This window comes from Camelina sativa, chromosome 12 (assembly GCF_000633955.1).
Source record: "Camelina sativa cultivar DH55 chromosome 12, Cs, whole genome shotgun sequence".
Taxonomy (NCBI): domain Eukaryota; kingdom Viridiplantae; phylum Streptophyta; class Magnoliopsida; order Brassicales; family Brassicaceae; genus Camelina; species Camelina sativa.
In genome coordinates, this window is record NC_025696.1 from 29,945,270 (window position 1) to 29,957,914 (window position 12,645).

Sequence of the window (12,645 nt, forward strand, 5' to 3'; positions counted from 1 at the left end):
CTAATAGGCATAATCCAGTATGCTTTCTAAGATATAACCTACAGGTTTTTTAAAACCTCTTTGAATACTACATTCATTGTCCTCTTCTGCGGTTTCCCATCTTTGTCAAGAATAAGGATCTTTAATCCTTTCTTAGAAGTCACTCTAGAGATAGCAACATACATCTGCCTATGAAAGAAACATGGTCTGGTATGTACATCTTGAATGCATGGTTCGCTGCCCTGTTCTTTCCCAAAGATTTTGTGAGCTGGAAATTCTCGATTATTCTCCCTCTCCCGCCGCAATGAATCTGTAAAACTTGTTAACCAAATTATTTTTGATTGTTGCATGAATCAGAGTCTCCTATATGAACAACACGTAAAACACAGGAAGTATCAATATATAAATATTATAGTAGAGTTATGAAAAATAATTTTAAAACTATCAGTAAAATACACTTACATCAACATCTGCGAGTATCATCTCCAATGTTTCTCCTGATAAACTCGTGTACTGCCTCCAACTGTGGACAATCTTGACTTGTATCTTCCAAGTCGTCTTGAAAGGCTTGTGAAATCATTGTGAGCAACCATTTTGTTTTTTTTTGGAATGATAGGTTTCTTGCTTGAAGTATTGGATATGTGTAAGTCGTTCATTATTCACGCTGCTTTTATAGAAGGTGTGGGATGTTCTAGAGAATATACCATGGTATTGAAGATTTGATTGTATTATCTATGAAGATTTGGTAAGTAGCTAAAATTTAGTAAACAAAATATTGTTTAGGTGATTTCGATTTGTTATTATTTATTAGGAAGAATCAAAAAGAAGCTGATATGGTAAGATTATGTTTACTGTTTGATATTGTGAAGATTTTCTCTTAAATAATCGAAGCTAATTTTGGTGAGTTGATTTCTTTAGAAAGGTTATGGTTATGGTAGGTATTAATAGTAGCCGATTTTGATGTGATACTGTATATGTTTAGAATTTAATTGCATCCGATTTTAATCTGTTTGGATCCTATGAATATAAATCTGTTTGGTTCCTTTTTTAAAGTTATCCTTATTCTGTTTTCAATGGCATTTCATTGTAATAATGTCTAATCTTATGTCTTTTTATTAAAAAATGCTTTCCTTTTAATAGTATAGATGATAATAAAACCGTCACAATTGTTGCAATTAATAATATTGACATCATTTTGTCGTTAATAGATACAATTTTCAATGACGACTTAGTTCATAATAATATTGTGATAAAATAATTATGAATTTATGTCAAAAAAAATACGTCATAATATAGTATCCAAAAGGTCACAAGTTTGTAACAACTTTTTTTCGTCTGAAACCAATGTCACAATGATTCCACTTTTTTGTAGTTATATATATATATATATATATGCAAAAATACCTTTTACCTTTTCCCCGATTTATTGAAGGTCCTCTATTTGGTATTGTAAGATAAGTATAATTAAGAAGTTACATATGTGTGAGATTTCTGGCAAAATATAGTCTTTCTCAGTTGAACATTATTTAGTAGAAAATATCATAATGTTCCATTGTAAAAAATAATTTTCAATCATAACTAATGGTTTTCCAACAGAAAAATAATGTCGAAAAGATTTCTAACTTCAAAAGAAGTTTAAGGTTACATGTCAAAAAGATTTCGAGAAAAATTATTGATTTGAGTAAGTTATACTTGCTTTGTCATAAACTCATAATGTATTTGGGTGGGAGCAAATTTGGGGGAAAAAATTAGAATGTTTTTAAATCTTCTAAACCTATACGACTTTAGATTTTTTTTAAATCTGGATGCATATTTTGTTTTTAAACATAATTATATGCATGAAATCATGTTGGATTTAACTTAAACAACATTAATCAAATGAGTCAGCAATCAACTGAACTTCGTCAGTGCTATCATGAGAATTGTGATATCATAGAAACTGCCGACTCATATAAAAAAAAGATTGAATTTGACAATATTTTCATGCAAAAACTTTCTCTCTCTTCTCTCTCTCGTATCATTTAGAGAGAGAAAGTTCAATCGTTCTTATTTTGCTGGATCGTATCCAGTGAGTATGCTTCCCGTGAGTCGGGCTTGGTTTCTGGCATCTCCTGCTTCTATAGAGAAGATGTCCGGCTTATCGTCCAGCACCGTTTTCATCTTTACGGTGGCGTGTGGCTGGCTATCTTTCCGACATCGGTGGTATCGTTTACACCGTTGGTCGGCTTGCTTCCAGCACTTGTTGGCTCCTTCTGCAACGGTGGCTGGCTTCTGTTGTTTCCGGATCGGGGTTTTTTCTTTCTTTTATCTCCTTTGATTCCTTTTGTTTCGGTTTCATTGGCTTTCTTGCTTGATTGCTTTCCATAGATCCGAACATGTAATTCTCAGTCCTCTCTTTATTAAGGGGCTAAATCCGGTCTTCATGCTTACTACTGGTTTCTAATTTCTAAAGATCGTGTTTGGTGGTGGATTGAAGTTTTGTTTGGTGCCCTTAGAAAGTAATTGGAGCTGATGTTTGTTGGAGCTGATTATTGATCAGTTTCATCTTCCGGAGCTATATGGATCGACTGGGCTTTTTTAATTTTAGGTTTAATGGCAGAAGCTTTGGGTCCAATTTGGAATTCTCCGATGTATGGTCACTCAACGACGAGATCTTTTTGCTCTTAACGTCACACTCATGCATCTCTTTGGTGAATTCAGAACTTACTTGACGGTTGAAAAGCTGATATTTGAAGATGAAGTTGAAGAAGATTTTCAGAATTGCATTTAGTGGAATCTTAATCTGATCAAGCTAAAATTGGAATTTTGCTATAACTCTTTGGGCAAGGATTGAGATCGATCGACTTGAAGCTTTCCGGCGACACAACAACTTCCGGTGATCGGAGATTTCCGACCTCTTCCACTTCCCACGTGTCTTCCAACCAGTTTTACAATAGCCACATGCCCTTTGTGCTGTATTAAGCTTTCCTTCTGTTTAGGTTTTCTTTGGGCTTTGACTTTTTGTTTTAGTGGGTTTATATATCTCTCTGCATGTAAAATATTGGCTAGACTCTTTGGCTGAATAATAAAAACAAAAACACAGTTGTGAAAAAAAAAAAGACAATATTTTCATGCATTTTTTCTAAACTATTTAGTGGATTCTGTTCTGATAATTGTTCGATACATCATAATACGCTTTGCAAGCCGTCACTAACTCGTTGATACCATTTTCAAATTTCATTGGTAAATTGAGGATGGAATGAAAAATTATTGCTATTATTTATTATATTAAATAACATAAAATTTATTCATGTATGGTACAAGTTCTTACATAGTATAAATACATTTCACACTAAAGTAAATATATGTATAGAGTAATAAATTGAAATTAAATCTTATACACAATTTTTAAAAAAATTATTTGATTCTAAATTTTACTTAATTTCATGAGAAAATTAAAGACTCTTCCTGGAAAAAAACTCTTAAATAAATGTATATATATATATATATATTAATAATATTCAGTATCATTAATAATCAGTCCTATTGTGCTTGGTGATGTGCCAAAAATTCTTTTATTTCGATACTTTCATCATATTTTTCATCTTCAATCATTTCATGTTTATACTGTTTATTTCTTTTTCTTTTGTAATTAACTTTGTCTATATTATTACCATTTGAATAGTTTGATTTGATTAACACTAACTGATACCAATTTCCTTCGCTTAGATAGTTAACACAAACAAAGTATGTCAAAAAAATTGGTTTGATTTTTATCAATTAACAACTTATCAACAATTTTCAAAATTTTCTTTAAGAATATAGGTAGTCATTATAAACTAATATAAATGACTTTTTTATAATGATTCTTTTACGACCTATATTTTCAAAGAAAATTTTGCGGTCTTTGTAGTTCGTTGCATCAATCCGAAACAGACCTTCTGTCCTTGGTTGGATGACGTATCCACTGAGCAGCGGACCTAACTCTTCCCTGTGTTCAAAGAGCACTTGCCGATCCCCAGTGATTAGCCAGTGAACCTCTGAAGTATCTTTTGAACCTTTTCTAAAAAAGAAAAATGAAAAAAAAACTTTCTTTACTAAAAAAAGGTCATTATAAAATGGACCAACGATTTTCTCACTAAACATGAGGGTATTAATGGGCAAGATGGACCTGTTTTAACATCACTATTTGCTGTATTTTTTTTTTTTTTTCAGGACTCTATGTTTTACATTAGAAACTCTTAATAGTTTGAAAATGAATATAAAACGTTTTTTAGTTTGAGGGGACTTGGCGTTGTTTCTTGTACTATAGTGACTAGACACACGTTACAAGCATATTGAGTGTAATTATCAATGATCTTCGATAATGAGAATATATTGGAAACAGGGAAGACATATATATGAGCTTCAAATCTGTTGCAGGACTCTCCTACGATGTTCTTCGCTCCGGGGCAAACACATTGGCATGACATTTTGTCAAATAAGCAAAATTCAGACATGGTGGTAAAGGCGGTACACACATGCCTTTCCTTAAGAGATCTCCAAGGTCAAGTCTTTGCAATGTCATCACAACTTTAGTTGCTTTCCAAACAAACATGAGAAGACCATTAGATGTCACAAAAAGGGTACCAGGTTTGTAACCAGGATACCTGAAACCATAACCCTTCGCAGTGCCTTCTCCTTCGTAAGAATTCTCAAATTCTTCTCCATTTGTTTCGAAAGGAAAAAGCTCAAAGGAAGGCGAATCAATCTTTATAACAAACATTGCAGATCCATTAGGATGCATCCCGTAGTGAGTCCCTTCTAGTATTTTCGTCCCTATAAGAAGCCTATCAGTACCATCTTGAGACTGTTCATAAGAGAGCATCAGTAAAAAAAGAGCCTTTCCGGGTTTATCTTCGGTACATGTTCCCGGTGGCCAACCAAAAGTTCCTCCCCACAAGCCTGCATACTCTTCACTAGCGATGGGATTCTTAACTGGTAGCTTATAAAGTGCAAAACATGTTTCGTCCATGTTTGGCCAACCTTGGTAAGAAGACAGCTTAATTTTGGAAGCTTTGACACTAAGACCTAGGGAATCACCAAAGCTAAGAAATCTTTGGAGATTCCAAGGTTTAGTCTCTCTTCTTGAAGAAGACGTGTTCTTCGAAGAACTAGACCTCCCGAGAATTTGCTTTATCCCACTTCTAAAATACCTACTTAAGCTCTTCTTTTGTGTACCCTGTATCTGATTCCCAGCGTCCATGTTGCCAATATCAACATCAAAACCAAGTTCCTTCCACGATTTGTTTATGTCTACCTGATTTGGAATACGTGTACACTCATCCTCCAGGTTCATGTGATTCCAGTCTCCACCAAACTTGTGCATTTTAAGGAGCATGGTTCTACGTTCCAACAACACCACTTCATCATCTTTCGACGTTGGAAATAACCTCTCACTTGATAGATCAGGTAGAGGTATACCAACAGTGCTTGTCACTATGTGAAGCAAATTCCTTCTATAACTAAAAGTTAGATTACGAAATGGAAACCGAACCTCTGTCTCTCCCAACAACACAGTCTCCTCTCGCCTAGGCTCAACCTCAAGTAAAAGCACATTACAACTCTTCTCAATACCCAAAACGAAACCAGGGTGCACGCAGCAGTTGAGTTTTCCGTCTCTTCCATGGAGGAAAAACTTGGCAGAGCCATCAAAACCACAGATAACCTCAAACACGGGTGACCACATAACACAAGCCTCCTCAATCCCTAAAGGACCAACCTGTTGTGGAATAATCCGGCACCCAACAACAGATAAGTAACCAGGCATCACATAAACAACATTCCCAAGTTCAGGGTTTTGGTGAACCCAAATACCAACAAGAGGCTTCACCACATTAACAAGAAACCTACAAAGCGCCTTGTAACAAGAGACCTCAACTCGCCACTGGACTATTTCGGATAAAGGAAGAACCTTTGCTACCTCACATTGCACAAGCCAGATATTCTCTGAATCCACAACCTCACAAAGACTTTTGCAGCATAAGCTTAGATTGCAAATGTCTCTTGGAGAAACAAAACGTGCGATAATAGCAATTACATCTTCTGGAACAGACAGAAGCAAGCAAGCACCAAATGATTCTGACCCTAAATCGCCGTTCCTCATCTATGGATCACAAATCAAGTTGGCAACAAAATCACTATAAAGCTAAACCCAAAATATATGTATGACACTCAAAAACCCAAATTGGCTGTAAAAGGTCTTACCTGATTCATACTTTGAAGATAAAAAACGCAGCTTTGGGATTAGCCCAACAAGTATCACAGAGTCTTGGGTTTGAATCAGATCGCTTTTTCGTAAAAACAGAAAAAAAGAATCAAACTTTTTAATTACCCATAAAAGCAGAGCTTAATGGGAATCAAATTGTAGAAGAAAAAAGAAGAAATCGCTACCTAAAAGAAGATGATACGAGTGACATTGGCCTCTTTCCGTGTCTACACTGTTCAAGTTTTAAGTTGACTACACTGTTCAAGTCTTCTTGGTGTTCCTTTCCGCTAAATATTCAAAACTCCAGGGACTAGTTCGAAAGAATACAATAATTTGCAAAAGCTACTTTTCTCCAAAACACACCACAACGTGACCGGCTCAGAAATAGCATTGGGCCTTTAACCCCATGGATATATTTTTTTATATTTTTGTCAAAGAATCATTTTTTTCGTTTACACCAAAGTTTAAATTTAGTTGTAACTAAAAAAAACAAAAAAAACAAAAAAAGATAAACGAACGTTACCATATCACAAAATGCATGCTAGTTTTTTTTTTCTTTTAAGTATATAAAAAAAACAAAAAAAAAAACAAAATATGCTGTTACAGTTTATATGTAGTTGTGAGAAAAAAAAAAAGAAGAATCAACGTTCCATTCACAATTCACAAAGATCTAAAAAACGTACGTTACCATTTGTTCTACTTTTGGGATTTTTATTATGTTGACGTTACTCATGTGTTTTTGAGTCAAAACACCAACTAAATGACATACTGACAAAACAGTATGTAAGAAAACGTCATCATATTTTTAGTCAATGGAGTTTTGCTCTAATCAACATTTCCAATGATAGAGTTAACGTAACGGATTAATTAGTAGTTTTTCACACTTTTAATCATTTAAAACGGTCATACAAATAAAACGTACAATAAAACGTGTGTCAAAGACTCAAAACGCCAATTTCAAAACAAACTTAAATGTGTGGTCTATTGTCGTTTCTGGTCGGGTTGGGGTTAACCAACCGGGTGGTTGCTATAGATGGGCCAAATCCTATAAGTTGTTTTGAGTACGTCTGTTACTTGTGAAAGAAGCAACACATCATTCCTTTTGGGGGAAACATTTCAAATCAGATTTATACAAGGAATAGAGAGACGTTGGATTTATAAATTGAAATGCATATATTCGAATAAATTTTGAATTAGATCATGTTATAACATATACTATATTGAAATTACATATGTGGCTTTTCTACATTAAGATCTTGTTAACTGCTAATTTGTTCCTTAATGCCATAATTGCTTAGTTGTGTGTGAGCTTCAAATCTGTTGTAGATTTGTTTATCTTCGACCACTAGATAAACACATTGGTGGGAGATTTTGTTAGATAAGCAAATTTCCAGACATGGAGCCAGAGGTGATACACACACTCATTTCTATAAGAGCTCTCCTAGATCAAGTCTTTGCAATGTCAACACAACTCTACTTGCTTTTTCCTAGAATAAATTGCAAGTTCGAATCTCACTGCTCAAAGAAGACACATGTTTCTTTGAAGAGCTAGACCTTTTCCTAGAATATGCTTATTGCCACTTCTAAGGTACCTACTGCTAAGGCTCTTCCTTTGTGTACTTAATTCCTATCGCAACGTCCATGTTGCGAAAATCGCAACCATATAACCGATCGTCTTCTCGTCCATGCAACATCCATATATTTAACTTAATTAAATTAATGTTACTCAACTCATCATCCTCCAGGTTCCTGTGATTCCAAATGTCACAAAACTTGTGCATTGTAAGGAGCATATGGCTCATTGGCTATGCGTTCTAACAACACCGATCATCTTCCGACCTCGGAAATAACCTTTCTATTGATAGACATGGTAAACGTAAGACCTGCATGGCTTGCAACTATATATATATATCAAGTCAACCTTCGAGCACTAACGTTTAGATTGCCAAATGTTAAGGATACAATCGTATCATGATTTCATTACCTCAATATCTTCTTACCTTGTTTGTATCTCATTCTATATGTAGCTTAACCTAGAGTCTCCCTCTCTAGAATGTATATATATGAATGTATAACCAGCCTCTGCAATATATAAGAAATACATAGCTTACATAGTTACATGGTATCAAAGCTTAATCGATACTCTTACAAAAAAATTATTTTTCCCTGCAGCCTCGCCTCCTCTGTTCTCTTCTTTAAATCTATTCTCTTCTCTATCCTGTCCTTCAGATATCTTCACTCTCATCTCATCTTCTCTTCTCACCATGGCTGCAAACGCTGAAACCGTAGACACCACTGACGACCCAGCCCTTCTCAACATCAACATGATGAACATCACGAAACTAACCTCCACAAACTACACATATGACATGGAGTCTCTAGGTTCATTCTCTAGTTGACGGCTACGATCTTGCTGGCTACATCGATGGCACATACACCGAACCTCTCTTTCTTTGACAACAACACACTCTATATATCAGGTAAAACAAGATCACAATTCACAAAGCAGACCTCAATCGGAATCAGTAGAAAATAGAAAACGAGAAATATTGGTCTTTTGGTTTGAAGTTTGAGACTTAGAGACAATCTGTTAAAGTCTTCTTATTAGTGCTTCTTTCACTAAACATTTAAAAAAATTAGTGACTAGTTTGAAATAAGATGTGTGTGATAGGAGCAAATTCTCTTATACACTACCATATTTTAATTTAAACTAATCTCTAAGCTTGAAAAAGTTCTATATATAAAAACTTCATACTACTTGCTCGTCATGGAATTTGTTTTGAATTTGGGGCTGTAAATCGGGAAATGTATTGTTTGACGGTAACTGCATTTTGCAAAATTGATCCAAATAGACAATACAAATTATCTTCTTCTTTTTTTTTTTTTTACTTTTGATGATAAAAAAAAAACACTGAAGCAAGATTCATATACAAAAATAGATAAACTTAGTCCCAAAATAGCAAATACATTTAGATACGAAGCAAGAATCACCTAATTACAAAGCATTGATGATATTTGAGCTTAAATTAGAGCACGCCGGCGACGCCATAGATCAAGGGAGATAAATTGAGGTCCATCACCTCTTGCGCTGTCTAGCAAGTTCTTCGTATAGCTATACCAAAACAAGGATAAAATGATACATTAGATTTGCATTTAGCTATATATGCAGCTGTGTTGTGTAATAGAATCAATTTATGTTTGTAGAGAAAGAGAGTAAGTACCGATATCTCCTTAAACTTGGATTTAGGCTTTTGGTCTTTAGGCACTCTCTTTTGGTTTTGGTTGTCCAGTATTAGATGGTATGCAACTGTAGCCTAAAACAATGTCAAAATGAAACTTTAGTAATCATTTCTTTGACACTGTTAGAGTATAAATGTTATCATCATATGGATACACTCATACCTCATTTTGGACTTTATCCACAAGAGACGCAAGAACTTGGTTTCTGTCAAATCCTATGTCGACCACTTTCTGGACTATCTCCTCCTCAATCTAGAAATAATCATCAATACGAAAATGTTACAAGTGCTTATAAAATGATGTTATATCATGTTAACTACATGCTAAAAGTTCTAACCTTGTTAGCTTGTTCTGTTGTAGCTAATGGAGGAGTAGCAAGACAAGGAGGAAGATTCTTGTTGAACCAAGGATGCTGACGAATCTCAGGAATGGTGATTCTCATCAGCGGATCAACCATAAGTATTTTTGCTATCAAATCTCTAGCAAGAGGTGATAAATGATCTGGGATATCATATGATCCTCTCTAAAACACACACACACACACACAAAAACATAATTATCTAGACTATACAAAGCATGTATAAACAGATGATTTTATATTTATGAACAAGCTAACTGTCTATTAATACCTTTATGTTATCGAATAGAACCTGAATCTTTACGTCGTTGAAAGGAAGAGAACCGCATAAGAGAGCATACAGTATCACTCCAGAGCTCCATACATCTACTCCTGGTCCAGAATATGGTGTTCCTTTAATAACCTGCATAACAATTTTGGGATATGATTCACTGAAACTTATAAATTAATGAAGTACAAGAATGATTAATATGTTGCTTTTTTTTTTTCCAATTTAATATAATATATATACCTCTGGAGCAGCATAGTTAGGGCTCCCACAGCTTGTCTTTAAAACGTTACCATCTTCCATAACATTGCTCAGTCCAAAATCCACAATCTTAATGTTGCAGTCTGTATCCATAAGCACATTCTCTGGCTTTAGATCTCGGTTGACGACTCCGTTGTGATGACAATGCTCTACACCAGATATGATCTGAATACAGTATATATGATATGAAATTTTATGATACCAATCAAATAAAAGATATATATGATGTCTTAATTACAAACTGTTTCATTTGAAAGGAGAGAGTTAATATTATCAAACCTGTTGAAAGAGATGTCGAGCTTGGTCTTCTGGTAATCTACCGTTCTCTGCAATAAAGTCAAACAGCTCGCCAGATTTCACATATTCCATTACAACGTATATGTAATCCGGCGTCTCTATCACTTCATACTGACGGATGATGTTCGGATGCTTCAACAATCGGAGTATTCTGGTCTCCCTGTGCACTACAAAAGAGAAAAAAAAAATAGAGATAATTAATAAAAATATCATCAACGATAATAATACATTTTACCCTTTAATAATGATCATTCATGGGAATAATCGATATTAATAAATAATATATCCGCTTTGTGATATATATCTATATATTATCCCTTTCCCTAACTTAACCCAAACAGACAAAGAAACATTTCCTTTTGTTGTCCTAAAAACAATTTAGTCATGGCGATGATCGGTATTACTAAGTAACATTTCCGCTTTGGAATCTATATATCGAGTAGGAGTGTTAAAAGAAAAGAAGTATATATAACAAATTCAACATAAATCTTTTGTGTCAGCTTTTCAAGATTTAACATGAAAATTATTTAGCAACAATCCATTAAAAAAAAAATATATCAAGAGCATAAAATCATTGAATATATAAGGGATAGTCACAGTTGTATATACCTTTCATGTCTACCTCACTGTCGTTAAGCTTAAGACGATTAAGGATTTTGATAGCAACCCGGTGTCCAGTAGCTAAATGCACTGCTAATTTAACTTTCGCAAAAGACCCATGCCCGATAGTTTTACCAACTCTATAATTTGGTAAAACCATTGCCTTCTTACTGGTAGATTTCTTGGATGACCCCTCCATTTCACTGTAGTTAGGAAATCTGCAATATAAAAAAAAGTCACACTTGTTAAGTCACATATCACAGTTATAATGAACAATCTAGAGTAAACCAATATAGCGAAGCTAACTAGAAAAACTAACAGAATCGTGAATTTCCCAAATCAGAATCATATTAATTAGTGTGTGCTATAAGCAGTTTCACTGATTAAACTGAAATCAGTGATAAGCAAATATGAACACTTACACGAAAAAAATTGTGCCTCTAGAGAAAAGATGAAAATAAGATAAGCAAAGAATAGCTTTGCCCATGGACGCATATATATTAACTTGGTTGTTTTGTTTTCTTCTTGCTTTGCTGAGTCACACTGTTGACCGAAAAATAAAAATTCACACTTTTTTCATGTAATCACAATTAACCAGTAAATTAATTTCCACACTCCACGCCAAAAATATTAATTTCTGTTTCACCTTAAAAGTATAAAATGCCTATATATAATAATAATATATTAATTATATTAGTACAATATATGGTTAATAGAATCTTTTTTATTCAACACCATACATATTTTTCTATAAAAACAAAATTGCAATTAATGTTGTGGGGGTTTCGTTTGACTGCCTATACAATTTGTATTTCGGTTGACAGACTATAAACAACACTAATATGTCTATATATTGGATATAAAAAAATGAAGAGCTTTATCAGAAATTTTATTTTATCTATATTGTTTGTTCAGTTATTTTTTAAAAAAAAATTATTTTGAATCACATTAGCTAAATTATTATGATTTTAAGTTTTTAATGAAATTTTTCTTTTCTTACTTTTAGAAAAGAAGGAAAAATATTACAACCTATTTTATACAGAAAATAATGTACATTACCTTAAAGACATCTTAAATTTTATAAATTTATTTGATAAATATTTTAAAAAGAAATTGATAAATATTTTCTTTTATGAACTCATTAAGAAAACTTGGAAAAAAAAATCCTTAATCAATTACGGAGATAGCAAACACATAAGCTTCTTTATAACCCTCAAATTACTAATCCCAATTAAATTAAATGAGAAAATTTAGCAAAATATAGTAATAAATCGAAATAATAAAATATAACCTTTAGTTATCGTCAAATTTATGCATTATCTCATAAAATAAATGACCATTGCAACTTATTTAAATGAAACTGTATCAATCATGGATTTATATTCAGAGAACTTTTTTTTTTTTTTTTTTTTTTTT

The 12,645-nt window shown here is 33.4% G+C and overlaps 3 protein-coding genes across 4 annotated transcripts in view; all 3 read right to left on the bottom strand.

The window, feature by feature from the left end:
* LOC104732902 (F-box protein At5g39450-like) lies at positions 4,151-6,445 on the bottom strand. Of its 2 annotated transcripts, XM_010452506.2 has the most exons (3): positions 6,391-6,445; positions 6,205-6,287; positions 4,151-6,103 (listed from the first exon to the last, which is right to left on the bottom strand). In XM_010452506.2, the coding sequence occupies exons 2-3, from the start codon at positions 6,211-6,213 to the stop codon at positions 4,388-4,390; spliced, it is 1,725 nt and encodes a 574-aa protein (XP_010450808.1). In that variant the 5' UTR covers positions 6,214-6,287; positions 6,391-6,445; the 3' UTR covers positions 4,151-4,387. The 2 variants fall into 2 exon arrangements, with proteins under 2 accessions (XP_010450808.1, XP_010450807.1); XM_010452505.2 differs by having other exon boundaries at positions 4,152-6,103; positions 6,205-6,442.
* LOC104732903 (SNF1-related protein kinase catalytic subunit alpha KIN11-like) lies at positions 9,282-11,441 on the bottom strand. Its single transcript, XM_019233700.1, has 8 exons — positions 11,239-11,441; positions 10,612-10,796; positions 10,315-10,497; positions 10,075-10,206; positions 9,783-9,968; positions 9,608-9,697; positions 9,427-9,519; positions 9,282-9,317 (listed from the first exon to the last, which is right to left on the bottom strand). The coding sequence occupies exons 1-8, from the start codon at positions 11,426-11,428 to the stop codon at positions 9,282-9,284; spliced, it is 1,095 nt and encodes a 364-aa protein (XP_019089245.1). The 5' UTR covers positions 11,429-11,441.
* LOC104734004 overlaps positions 11,768-12,645 on the bottom strand; it is a 4,652-nt gene continuing 3,774 nt past the window's right edge. The window contains exon 2 of the mRNA XM_019233701.1: positions 11,768-11,772. Within this exon, the coding sequence (XP_019089246.1) occupies positions 11,768-11,772 (5 nt within the window). The remainder of the gene's footprint in view (positions 11,773-12,645) is intronic.